Below are 13,870 nucleotides of genomic sequence, written 5' to 3' on the forward strand. Positions count from 1 at the left end.
CAACACTCTATATCAGGTGTGCATAATTATTAGGCAACTTCCTTTCCTTTGGCAAAATGGGTCAAAAGAAGGACTTGACAGGCTCAGAAAAGTCAAAAATAGTGAGATATCTTGCAGAGGGATGCAGCACTAAAATTGCAAAGCTTCTGAAGCGTGATCATCGAACAATCAAGCGTTTCATTCAAAATAGTCAACAGGGTCGCAAGAAGCGTGTGGAAAAACCAAGGCGCAAAATAACTGCCCATGAACTGAGAAAAGTCAAGCGTGCAGCTGCCAAGATGCCACTTGCCACCAGTTTGGCCATATTTCAGAGCTGCAACATCACTGGAGTGCCCAAAAGCACAAGGTGTGCAATACCCAGAGACATGGCCAAGGTAAGAAAGGCTGAAAGACGACCACCACTGAACAAGACACACAAGCTGAAACGTCAAGACTGGGCCAAGAAATATCTCAAGACTGATTTTTCTAAGGTTTTATGGACTGATGAAATGAGAGTGAGTCTTGATGGGCCAGATGGATGGGCCCGTGGCTGGATTGGTAAAGGGCAGAGAGCTCCAGTCCGACTCAGACACCAGCAAGGTGGAGGTGGAGTACTGGTTTGGGCTGGTATCATCAAAGATGAGCTTGTGGGGCCTTTTCGGGTTGAGGATGGAGTCAAGCTCAACTCCCAGTCCTACTGCCAGTTTCTGGAAGACACCTTCTTCAAGCAGTGGTACAGGAAGAAGTCTGCATCCTTCAAGAAAAACATGATTTTCATGCAGGACAATGCTCCATCACACGCGTCCAAGTACTCCACAGCGTGGCTGGCAAGAAAGGGTATAAAAGAAGAAAAACTAATGACATGGCCTCCTTGTTCACCTGATCTGAACCCCATTGAGAACCTGTGGTCCATCATCAAATGTGAGATTTACAAGGAGGGAAAACAGTACACCTCTCTGAACAGTGTCTGGGAGGCTGCGGTTGCTGCTGCACGCAATGTTGATGGTGAACAGATCAAAACACTGACAGAATCCATGGATGGCAGGCTTTTGAGTGTCCTTGCAAAGAAAGGTGGCTATATTGGTCACTGATTTGTTTTTGTTTTGTTTTTGAATGTCAGAAATGTATATTTGTGAATGTTGAGATGTTATATTGGTTTCACTGGTAAAAATAAATAATTGAAATGGGTATATATTTGTTTTGTGTTAAGTTGCCTAATAATTATGCACAGTAATAGTCGCCTGCACACACAGATATCCCCCTAAAATAGCTAAAACTAAAAACAAACTAAAAACTACTTCCAAAAATATTCAGCTTTGATATTAATTAGTTTTTTGGGTTCATTGAGAACATGGTTGTTGTTCAATAATAAAATTAATCCTCAAAAATACAACTTGCCTAATAATTCTGCACTCCCTGTAGGTTTATGATATAAACCATAATTACATCAACACTGGATCTGGACAATATCTAGGATAGTTATCAAGAAACCTGGAAACATGGACATGAAGAGTAAGGCTTTAGTTATAAGAATGAAATGATGGTATTGTTATGCTCCTGGGCATCAATCCATTGTTGCGTTTACTCGTCTGCTCATTCATATGATTAGACGATATAACGTTAAGATTACCTCTCCATGTGGGATGACTTGTCTGAGATACAGACCTTAAGTCTGATATTGGTTAATTACATCTCTAAAGGGGTTTTCCATCTTAAAATTACTTTAATTTGTTGGCAAACACACGCCTTACGGAAATGTCTACTACTAAACACATTGCTTTTTTGTCTTCCTTGCTTCCTCTTTTGCTTTCCTGTCATATATTTATATAATCAGATAGGGCTGTTTATTTGTATTGACCTCTTCTTTGGTGTTGTCTTCTTTGCATACTGTTTTGTCCATTGAGCAGCTTTGTGTCATATGATAGTACAAAATAAACAAGTCTGTCTAAACAGTAAAAATACATAAAAGAACAGACTGAAGCTGGTATAACAAAGCATCTGAAACAGGATAATTGCTATTCATATTTTTCTAACGTAAATGATGAAATACAATATGATACTGTATTTTCTTAACAATGCATCTATGTGTTTAGTGCTGATTGGAACCAGATAAAATACCTGTGTGCCACTGACAATGCTATGACTTTATGAGCATGCCCTATACATTCAGAAAATGTAATAGCTAGATAGATTATCTCAGTCCTGAAAATGTATTCCAGACTCAAATTTATAGATCTGTAGACCTAGATCTCTTTTTGTGGCAGTACCACCATGCTGTACTTAAAACAAATTCTGGCTATACACTGGTAGATTCTTGAACGAGAATATGTGTATGAACATCCATATGAAAATTCTTTGCACATTCAGTGACGGTGGTTATGACTAAGGCCTTATAGGCTGAAATGCGTCAACCTTTCCTATTTGTGTTTGTCTACTGTGGCTTGTCAATAAATACGTCAATTGTTTAAGAGCAACAACCCGAGTGCGGATCATCTTTTCCTCTGTTCAAAATTAGTCCAAGAAAATGTTTCCATTTTGTTCCTTCGAATTTTCCAATCACTGTGATGAGACCAAACCAAATGTTGATTCGACCCCACCAACCGTTACAAAATCAAGTGAATGTTCTTAAAACAAAATGTTTTGAATGGAAATTAAAACATGTATGACCAATTTTTGGGATCCAGCTCTAAAGTTATAAAGCAGTACTATGGCCACACTGTTGCCTAATTTAGAAAACACAGCACTGAAATGTGTTTAATCATGACCCCTCTATCCAATGATAAGAGACAAAAAATACACTAAAGAAGTCATGTGACTGATCTCTCCACCAATCTCAGAGTGTTCTCTACAGCATTATTCAGAGGACACTCTGTGGGACAATGAAGGCTCAACTATGCATTATAAGCAGCATGTACAGCCATGGCCAAAAGTTCTGAGAATGACACAAATACTAATTTTCACAAAGTCTGCTGCCTCAGTTTTTGAGATGGGAAATTGCATATACTCCAGAATGTTATGAAGAGTGATCAGACGATCTGCAATTAATTGCAAAGTTCCTCTTTGCCATGAAAATTAACTTAATCCCATAAAAAAAAATTCCACTGCATTTGTGAAGAAGGCTTCAGGGTGCCCAAGAAAGTCCAGCAAGCGCCAGGACCGTCTCCTAAAGAGGATTCAGCTGCGGAATCGGAGTGCCACCAGTGCAGAGCTTGCTCAGGAATGGCAGCAGGCAGGTGTGAGCGCATCTGCACGCACAGTGAGGCGAAGACTTTTGGAAGATGGCCTGGTGTCAAGAAAGGCAGCAAAGAAGCCACTTCTCTCCATAAAAAACATCAGAAACAGATCTTCTGCAGAAAATATGGTGAATGGACTGCTGAGGACTGGAGCAAAGTCTTATTCTCCGATGAAGCCTCTTTCCGATTGTTTGGGGCATCAGGAAAAAGGCTTGTCCGGAGAAGAAAAGGTGAGCGCTACCATCAGTCCTGTGTCATGCCAACAGTAAAGCATCCTGAGACCATTCATGTGTGGGGTTGCTTCTCATCCAAGGGAGTGGGCTCACTCACAATTTTGCCCAAAAACACAGCCATGAATAAAGAATGGTACCAAAACACCCTCCAACAGCAACTTCTTCCAACAATCCAACAACAGTTTGGTGAGGAACAATGCATTTTCCAGCACGATGGAGCACCGTGCAATAAGGCAAAAGTGATAACTAAGTGGCTCGGGGACCAAAACGTTGACATTTTGAGTCCATGGCCTGGAAACTCCACAGATATTAATCCCATTGAGAACTTGTGGTCAATCCTCAAGAGGCGGGTGGACAAACAAAAACCCACTACAATAATTCTGAAAAAATCCAAGAAGTGATTATGAAAGAATGGGTTGCTATCAGTCAGGAATTGGCCCAGAAGTTGATTGAGAGCATGCCCAGTCGAATTGCAGAGGTCCTGAAAAAGAAGGGCCAACACTGCAAATACTGACTCTTTGCATAAATGTCATGTAATTGTCGATAAAAGCCTTTGAAACATATGACGTGCGTGTAATTATATTTCACTACATCACAGAAACAACTGAAACAAAGATCCAAATGCAGTTTAGCAGCAAACTTTGTGAAAATTAATATTTGTGTCATTCTCAAAACTTTTGGCCACAACTGTAAAATGGACAGTGCTGATTTGCATAAATATTGTGGTGTCCAGCTTCTATTTTTTTCTTAGAACTCTTCGGTGTTGCTACAAAGAGTAAAATGAGTCATGTTTTGTAAAAATCTCAAAAAAGGAAATGCTAGGTTTAGGTTGGGGTGATTGTCACTTTTTTGTACAGTTACTTTTTGCTGTCACTGCTTTTTTTTAATAAGCCATGTATGAGGTGAAATAGTGGTAGGTAAACAGAAACACCATTACCTGTAGATGAGTCAATAGTAAACAGTGATGTTTTCTCTCCAGGTATGATTTCATAAAGTACTTCTCCAAATATTCCTCCATCTTTGTCCTCCGCTAACACATTAACAACTTCTGTGCCTGCTTGAGTGTGGCTGCTGGTGCTTGCCACATAATTTGTTGTCTCAAACTCAGGTGCATTGTCATTTATATCCTCTATATCAACACGAACGAAAGCCTGCGCGCTTAAGCCACCCTGTTAGATGTAAATAAAAGGCAAGGTTATAAAACTCCATAGAATTAGAAAAAAAACAGCAATTATTGCACCCGCTAAACATTTTGCACCTACAGATATGAAACTGACAACATTTCAGACATGGATTGCAGCTTTAAGAAATAAAAATTAGATCAATGAATAGAAAACAAGCAGCTGACAGGAGCAAGCTGAACAAATTAGCTTCTTTTATTTTCTAATTTTTGATCTGTGTAATGTATCACTGAAAGCATTGTGTTATATCTGTTTGATAAGTGCAAACACAAAACTTGTTGAACTTCAGGGCTGTGCTGTGTATATTTCCTGTGTTATCTCAAAGCGACCTCCCAGTTTTTATCTTGGACTTCAGAATAATTACCTTTGTGTTGTAAATATCTGAGAGTAGTAGTGGTTAAATAGTTTAGCAAAAAGACACTGGGCAGTGTTGTCACCACTCAGTACACAAACATTCTGTGCATTGCCAATCCACAACAGTGTGTAACCACTTGCCAATCATGCTATAGCTGAAAGATGACTATAGCACGGTTGTCCAGTTCTGGGAGGGCGTTTATTGACGTCCATGTGTATACGGATATGCAACCCAGCTTCTCTGGAGACAGCACAGTGCCGTAGTCTTTGGGCTCCCGGTGGTGAGCTTTTTTTAAACAGTTTAAAGAACCTTATTTTTCCCTTCATCAAATTAACAAGAAAGGTTGGGAGAATATATATATATATCTTTGTCTTACCTCTGGTGAGTGGATATATGGGTGGAGGCTCATGGATGGTGATTCAGTGTTTACATTACCAGGTGGAGTGTAATGGCAGTTTAAGACTGTATTTTCACCTGGTTTCTGGTGAGTGCATAGTGAGTGCATAGATGAGTGCATTAGTCACATGGTGGATACCCAAGTCACTTTACAGACAGTTTTTGCACTTATATTTTGGGACATTATTATCATACTTTGGACTTTTTCACATACGGTTTTGTATACTGTTTCAGTAATATAAAGCGCTGCACACCATTAACAATAATATGTACAGTATATATAAGATATAATAGATTCATTTAGGTTATGCTCAAATAGGTTGACAGAAACCAGTACGTTTTCTCTACAGCAAACATAAAGGTATTAGTATATCAGATTTTTTATTTAGCACAGAAGTTTTTTTCATTGTAGGTTCATTAGCTATACATTGTTTCCCTATCGTCAGCAGAAATACAGTTATGGCATATGTATTATACAGTAACATTATTGTAAGTTTTATAAAGAACCAGTAAAAGGTGGTGTGTAAAAAACTGTACCGAGCAGGGAATCCTTTAGGCACTAATGTTTATATGCTTAAAAGCTTCTGTGATGGAAATATGGCCTACTTGCTCATTCTCAGTTTTTAATTTGATAGTTGTGCATGGGGGGGCAATAAAATAACCCCATTACTGTCCCTCAATTAAAAATATTTATCAGCCTAAGATGTTTGTTTAACTGTACCTTAACTGTACCTTTGATAGTATCAGAAGTATAAAAGCAAAGAGTGTTTCAAGATTTGTTGCTTTGGCAGACAGGATTCGCAAAATTTGCCCTGCAGGAAGGAATATTATTTGACATTTGCTGTAAATTTTGCGGAAGCTAAAAGGCCATTGTCAAACTGACAAGTAGCCATGGCTTTGAAATAATGGTAAGCTTACCACGGTCTCAGTGACAGCTTATTAAAAATGTATAACCATGATTCAAGATATGAGTCTTCAGCACTATGGGATTTTTTTTTGTTCTTTAATTTTATATTTCAAATTTCAATTGTATCCGCATATTTGCATTAGAAATATAAGTTAATGTTCTCACTAGTTAAATTAACTCATATTGATTAAGTCAGATGAAACTGTAAGCAAAGATAAAAAAATTACTTAAGAAATGTACTCAGGGCCAGATCCACAAAAGGGATACGACGGCGTATCTACTGATACACCGTCGTATCCTTGTTTCTATCTTTGGAACTGATCCACAGAATCAGTTTCCAATAGATAGGCAGAAGATCCGACATGTGTAAGGGACTTACACTGTCGGATCTTAGGATGCAGTACCTCGGCCGCCGCTGGGGGCATTTCTCGTCGAAATGCCGCTTCGGGTATGCAAATTAGCACTTACGGAGATCCATGAAGCTTTTACGCTTAGTTTTTTCTCTGTGAGTATAAGTTTGCAAACGCAAAATTAGGGCTGCTTTTACAAGGCCTAAACTGTTTAGGCCTTGTAAAAGTAGACCCTTCTATCCCACGTCGCTGGCTTTTTTTTTCAAATTTTTTTTTTCCCGCCGCAACTCGTATTTTTTTTTTACGCCCGTCGCGATTCTCAAAACCCGGCGCAACGTAAAACCGTGCAAAGCACGTCGGGAAAATTACGTCGTGAGCATGCGCAGTACGTCCGGCGCGGGAGCGCGCCTAATTTAAATGGGACTCGCCCCATTTGAATAGGAACGCCTTGCGCCGGCCGGATTTAAGTTACACAGCCAAAAATTTCTAGGTAAGTGCTTTGTGGATCGGGCACTTAGGTAGAAATTTTGCGGCGGTGTAACTTAAATGGGAATATTTAAGTTACGGCGGCTGGCTGTGGATCTGGCCCTCAGTGTCCAGATTAATCAAGAGACTGAAAAAAAAAAAACATTCTGCGGCAAATGCCTATTCTGAATATGTTGTCTGTATCAAGTGCAGAATGACTTTGCACAGTCTTAGGACATTTCATATTACTGATACAAAATTGTGAAAATGAAATACAAATTAATTTGAGCCACTGCAGCTAACTTTCTTAGGATGAAGGACTTGGACACTATCACCAAATTCCAATTATGGAAATGAGAGATACAGATTAGAATTTTCAGATCATATTATCAGGTCACCTTTGTATGTTATGAAAAGGAAACAGTTTTGAATTGTGTTCTCATTTACACTGAATGTCTTATTGGCAAATTTTCCCACTCTTTCCTTCATTTTAGCTCCAGTAGGATTTTGCATACACTAAACAACATCCCAGTTATATGTTTGCCTTGGAAAATCATTTTCCAAATCCTACATTGTACGTAGTGGCGATTCTAGATATTTCACTGTTCCATCTTTAATACAATTAATGTTCATAGCTAACAGAGATCTAGCAAGCCACCAAAGAACCGAGCGGTGGAAAGTAATTTTCACGGAGCTTCGGGCCATGTCGCAGGCGCGCGCCGCGCCCGCGACCCACGACTGGGCACTTAAAGAGGACGTACATGTACGTGCTTGTGCCCAGCCGTGCCATTCTGCCGACGTATATCTGCAGGAGGCGGTCCTTAAGTGGTTAAAGGAACCTATTTAGAAAATAAGAAACAAACTTTTACACCCCCTTTAAGCTCCTGAAACCAAGACACTTTTGACTCTATTCAATAACATGTAGCCTGCTGTATGTAACCTCCATCATAGGTGTGAACAGCATCGATGATTAGGTAAACTTTATGCTAGAATCTAAACTATCTTTCTCTCTGAACAAAAAAATATTAAAAGAAAAGTGTGGGATAAGGACAAATCCACTCACCTATGTGGAGGCAGCATTGATCCCCCACTGGTTATATACTGAGAACTAAGTGCTCAAAGACCACTGATCGCTCAGTTTTCAGGTCCACTATGTGCACAGAGTGGTGACTGTGATCTGCCCCACTGGAGTGCCAGGCTGTGCAGGGGGCTGGAGTAACTTGCTCAGTCTCCCAGCCCAAGCTGAGAGGCTGAGCCAACTGCTGATCAGGCATCTGGGCAGATCAGGGATCTGGGAACAGGAAACATCAGCTATTAAACAGCTGCATTTTCACCTCCTTTTTAAATAGAGCATTGTATCTAAAGCCACATTTTTGTTTTTATTTTGGATTGGTATGGTTAAAACTAGTCATTATTTGACAAAGGGGGAATGAACCTCTGAAACGCATTTGACTACTCCCACATCATCCCCTAATGTTCACACAAAAGGGGTTGCCACGAGGTAGACTGCGCTTGTGAAGGACGCTGAGGAATGCCGGGCTTTATGACAGCTCTCATGATCTTATCTCCCTGATGTCACCTAGAGGGATAGAACAGGCTCATACATTGACAGCCTTGCCATTTCTTCGCCCATCAGACTACGTACAACCCTGTGGTGTTTTTCATCTGCCATCTATGCTGATTACCAAGATTTTAACATGTAAGTGTACTATTTTTTTTTTTTTTGGAATAGATTACTTTATTATTCTAATGGTGATTTTGCGTTGCCATTTCTTTGTTGTTTGAGCTCCCTGGATCTTCCCAGATCTTTACCAGGCAAGCTGTAGGGCCCTTGTGTGTTGGAATGAAGCTCTGTCCTCACCATGCTGATACCATAGACTGCTGTCTGTTGAGCTGGCCCTTGTAGTGTGCTATACTGGATTGAATTTTTTATATACTTTATCTTATTTTTATCAGAACCAGTCTTCCATTTGGAAGATTTCCCCATTATTCATGTTTTAGTGACAAGAGAAACTTTTTGGTTGCCCCTCACTTTTACTCCCTGTGACAGTGGTCACCGGGACAAATTAGGAAAACAATTCTTCCTAACTGAAACACAGGCATCGATGAGAACCTGACAAATTGTTATAACTGTCCACCACTCTATCCAAAACCTTTTGGCTTTAGATGCACTTTAATGTAAAACATGTCCACTAATGACTAAACATATTAAACGCTTAGAACTTGACCAGAAATTCAGGGCCAAATGATAATTAGTTATTAATATATAAAATGTGTAAAAATCTATTTTAATTTCCATTATTATATGCCAAACTAAAATACTGGGGAGCAATCAGATGTTTAGATTTATTTGCAACATACTGTACTTATAATAACAATGTAAGATAATAAGCTGTTGGCTATCCTTTAAAATAATAATGATAGATCAATTTATATCATATCATTCTAGTCATTCAGCTAGTAGTACAGTCAAGATCAACAGGTGGCAGGCATTGTGATTGACAATGGATTTAAATTGGCCATTTTTTTTTCTTTTATAAAGGACTTGTCAAATGTTTAGGTGTCATCTTTATTTTGCGGATGAGTAGGGTGAATTTGTACCCCTTATTTAGTCACATGGGGGAGGTATCTGAGGGCCCTTTATTCCTAAAGAGGGCTTTCAGATTACAATAAACCCCCCACCTGCACACCCCTCCCCCCCAAACTACTTCCCAGGGTTGTGAGGAAGTGGCTCTTGCCCTCAGGAACACAGAATATCCCCTATGTTGAGGGCTTGTGGCTAGCATGGTCCAGGGGGAAGGGGATGCATGCCCCCCTTCCCCCCTTTCCTGCCCAGCAAGGCTGCATTCTCAGGTCAAATGTCTGGCATGAATTTATAGGGGGAGTTCAAACTTTTTTTTTGGAAAGAAGAAGATCCCAATTTGAAACACTTTTTTTCTAATGCCAGTGATGCTGCACCCCATTCACAGGCAGAATTTGGCCACCCCCTAGGCATGTTATTTAAAGGAATTGGGCATTTCTACTGTTCCACTTTAAGCATTTATTTTTATTTTATTTTTTGCATTGGTGCTTGTTCCCCAGGGCAGTGCCCCCCATTGTTATTTTTTGACATCGCCTTGCCTATTATCCCAGAAAAGATTTGGCTCCTAATAATTTCCATGAGGTTCGAGCATCTGAACTTCTTTGAAACTCTCTGAACCTGTCTCGAACTGAACCCAGGGCAGTTCAGTTTATCTCCAGTAACAATGTAAGGTGGGTAGCAAGATTATGAAATTGATAAAAAAAAAAAAGGATCCACATTGTGTTACTTCATGAATGGTATTTATCTGTGAATCAGAATTACATGGGAATAAAATGTTCATGATGTCAGGGATCAAGAATACACATCTGTGATTCATAGATAACCAATGAAAATGTGTTGAGGCCTGAAGTGAGGTCATACAAAACAAAGCAAATAACAAGAGTCATATGCTAAAGGAAGCCGTGAATCTTCCTTTAGCTTCAGGCTCCTGACAATGGCTTTGTAAATATTTCTCTTTTATATTTGATATGCTGAACCGACTGCCTTTGGACCAGCTTATCACCATAGGTCTAAGCTGAGTGGAAAACATATGGAGGAATTGTAAAAAAGCCTTTTCTTTTAACGTTACTATATGCTGGATGTACTTTAGGATGACTGAAGCAATACTGATAAATGAATTACACTGGAAGGAAAATACATTAAAGATGGTGACCAGCATATTTAGTGGTGATATCAAATGAATCAAGGTCTGTGACTAGTCTAACTAAAATTATAGAATAGGAGAGGTAACTGTCAGCGCAGATACAAAGTACATATATGGGTAGGAGTATGGTGATTAGTCCATTGGAAATAGTAGTAACAGGCAGTTCAATGGTTAAAAATGCAGGTGATGTGGCTGTTTAATGGCGGCTGCTGTCCTCAGAGAGCTGACTCTGTGGTAAACAAAAAAGGGGTAGAGAAAGGAAGCGCCACCTAAGTGCAGTATTAAAGAGGTTCTTTTAATGACACATTGTAAAAAACACACTTACAAGAAGGTAAGGAAAGAAGGCTCATCTGTAACATCCTGTAGTCCTCGTCCCGGATCCATGGGCTGCTTTAGAAGTGAAGAAAGCAGATTGTGTGGAGTCTTCAGGCCAATAGAAGGAGCAGTGGCTCCGAGCGCGTAGCCCAATCAGCCTTTGTTCTCCCTGTTTGACCCTCCTCCCGGAAGTGTTCCTGGGAAGTAATCACGTGACCTGTCACGTGACCTGTGAGGCTGGAACAGACTACATCCTGAAGGCCACAGGACAGGCCTGAAGACTCCACACAATCTGCTTTCTTCACTTCTAAAGCAGCCCATGGATCCGGGACGAGGACTACAGGATGTTACAGATGAGCCTTCTTTCCTTACCTTCTTGTAAGTGTGTTTTTTACAATGTGTCATTAAAAGAACCTCTTTAATACTGCACTTAGGTGGCGCTTCCTTTCTCTACCCCTTTTTTTTTTTTTTTAACTAAAATTATAGGGCCAGATTCACAGAAGAGATACGACGGCGTATCTCCTGATACGCCGTCGTATCTCTGGGAGTATCTATGCGGCTGATTCATAGAATCAGTTACGCATAGATAGCCCTAAGATCCGACAGGGGTAATTGACTTACACCGTCAGATCTTAGGATGCAATACCTCGGCCACTGCTGGGTGGAGTTTGCATAGTTTTCCAGCGTCGGGTATGCAAATGAGGTTTTACGGAGATCCACGAAGGTTTTCGCGTTCGTTACGTCGTCGCTAGTCGTTTTTTTCTGTCGCAAAGTTAAGCCTTCTTTAACATGGCTTAACTTTAGATGAGCCATGTTAAAGTATGGCCGTCGTTCCCGGGTCGAATTTCAATTTTTTTTTGCGTAAGACGTCCGGGAATACGAAAGTACGTTACGCACGTCGCCGTTCAAAAAAATGACGTCACTTCGTGCAAAGCACAGCGGGAATTTCAAAACGGAGCATGCGCAGTACATCCGGCACGCGAGCGCGCCTAATTTAAATGGTACACGCCCCATTTGAATTAGGCGGGCTTGCGCCGGACGCCTTTACGTTACACCGCCGTAAGTTTACACGCAAGTGCTTGGTGAATCAGGCACTTGCGCTGAAAACTTGCGGCGGTGTAACGTATAGACGATACGTTACGCCGCCGCACTTATATGTGAATCTGGCCCATAATGTGGAGGCAAAGTTCGATTTGCACAAGGTACAGCGAGCCCAGAGGAAAGCACACAAACCCTAAACCTTATAGAGATCTATGAAAACCAAATCTTTGTATTCTTTTCTGACATTTTTCAAGGCTGATTTGAAAAAATTTAAAAAGCAAAAAATGATGTTCAGGTTCTTTTCATATGGCTTAAAGGGCAACATTGAAAATAAACAAAACCTTTAATTAACATACTTGGAGGGTGTCATAAAACACCACATGAACTTCCAAAACATTACAATGTAGTCTTTAATAGTGAAATTTCCAACAAAAAAATAATAAAAATAAAAATAATGGGTTTCTCTAAAAATTTCCACCAGACCATGATCAAGGAATGCAGGAGTGGCTGGAATAAGGAAGGCTGTGAGCATACACCTCCCCTTCCTGAACGACACCAGGCCCCATAAATGTCAACACTGGTAACTTGCAATGGGGGTGGTGGCTGAGAGAAGAGCCTGTTTCCCATATCAAATCACCTAAAAAGGATGTTTTTTTTTTTTTTTGTGGTGGGTGGGGTTGACTTATAAGAACCTGGAAGCGCAGTAGGGAACCAGCAGTGAAACCAAAAGGCTTCACTGCCTGGTTCCCTTACCAGGAATGGCAGCATACGAGAGTCAATCCGAAGACCAGCTGGGGTGCCGCCAGGCTACCTGGACAGGTACATGCCCTAATATTAAAAGTCAGCAGCTACAGTATTTTCTTTCACCCAGGCTGGGCCTCCTCTTTAAGGGATCACTATTGTGAGTGGATGTGCTAACAAATACAAATGTCTTCATAAATGTAAAGAAAAAATTATTATACAAACATTAAATTACTTGTATGACCTTTATGGTACATTAGAATGCAGTGGTTGGTGTGCAGTGGGATGACAGCAGTGCCGCAAATGTGGCGCATCACACGGTTCATTTTTTTTACTTTACTGAAATGTCACACAGTTCTATTGGCTGCGGCATGGATTGCCTCACACTGCTCTGTGCTAAAAAAAAAGTAGCGCATGCCATACTTTTTTCAGTGTACACGACCACACTGAAGTGGTGTAAATTGGCCAGGCAGGAAACAAAAATTTTGCAGTGGGTCTGCTCTGGAATAGCCACCCAACACAGTCCTGGTGTGAATCTACCCTTACCATACAAACATGTGTTTGTTGTATTTTAATATTTAAGTAAAAAGAAAAAAAGTCCAAATAGCATCTTTTAAAATTTAAACAGACATAGACACAAGCATGTGCCCAGTGTTAAAACCGCAAAAGTTCCTCCTTTTCACCCCTTTTGTTTCCAAATGTATTTAGCGACTAAATACTTGATGTATTTGTTACCCCCCCAAAAAAAGGATCCTGTTCTTTTAAAGCTTGAATAACAGCACAGTGCTTGTGCTGTGTAATTTGGCCCCTTGTTTAACCTAAAATACCTGGCTGATGCTTCCTGGTTCTGCCCTCTCCCTGTAAACTGATAAAGGATGCTGAGCCCTGACACTGTGGTAATTTTACGTGCAACCGCAGCTCTCCTATCTGCTCTCTCCCCTCCTCCCCC

The 13,870-nt window shown here is 40.4% G+C and overlaps 1 protein-coding gene across 1 annotated transcript in view; it reads right to left on the reverse strand.

Annotated features, from left to right (window-relative positions):
* Positions 1-13,870, reverse strand: part of DCHS2 (dachsous cadherin-related 2) — a 348,197-nt gene that overhangs the window by 122,331 nt on the left and 211,996 nt on the right. The window contains exon 3 of the mRNA XM_040331985.1: positions 4,383-4,614. Coding sequence (XP_040187919.1) covers positions 4,383-4,614 — 232 coding nt within the window. The remainder of the gene's footprint in view (positions 1-4,382; positions 4,615-13,870) is intronic.

Source organism: Rana temporaria, chromosome 1, assembly GCF_905171775.1.
Source record: "Rana temporaria chromosome 1, aRanTem1.1, whole genome shotgun sequence".
Taxonomy (NCBI): domain Eukaryota; kingdom Metazoa; phylum Chordata; class Amphibia; order Anura; family Ranidae; genus Rana; species Rana temporaria.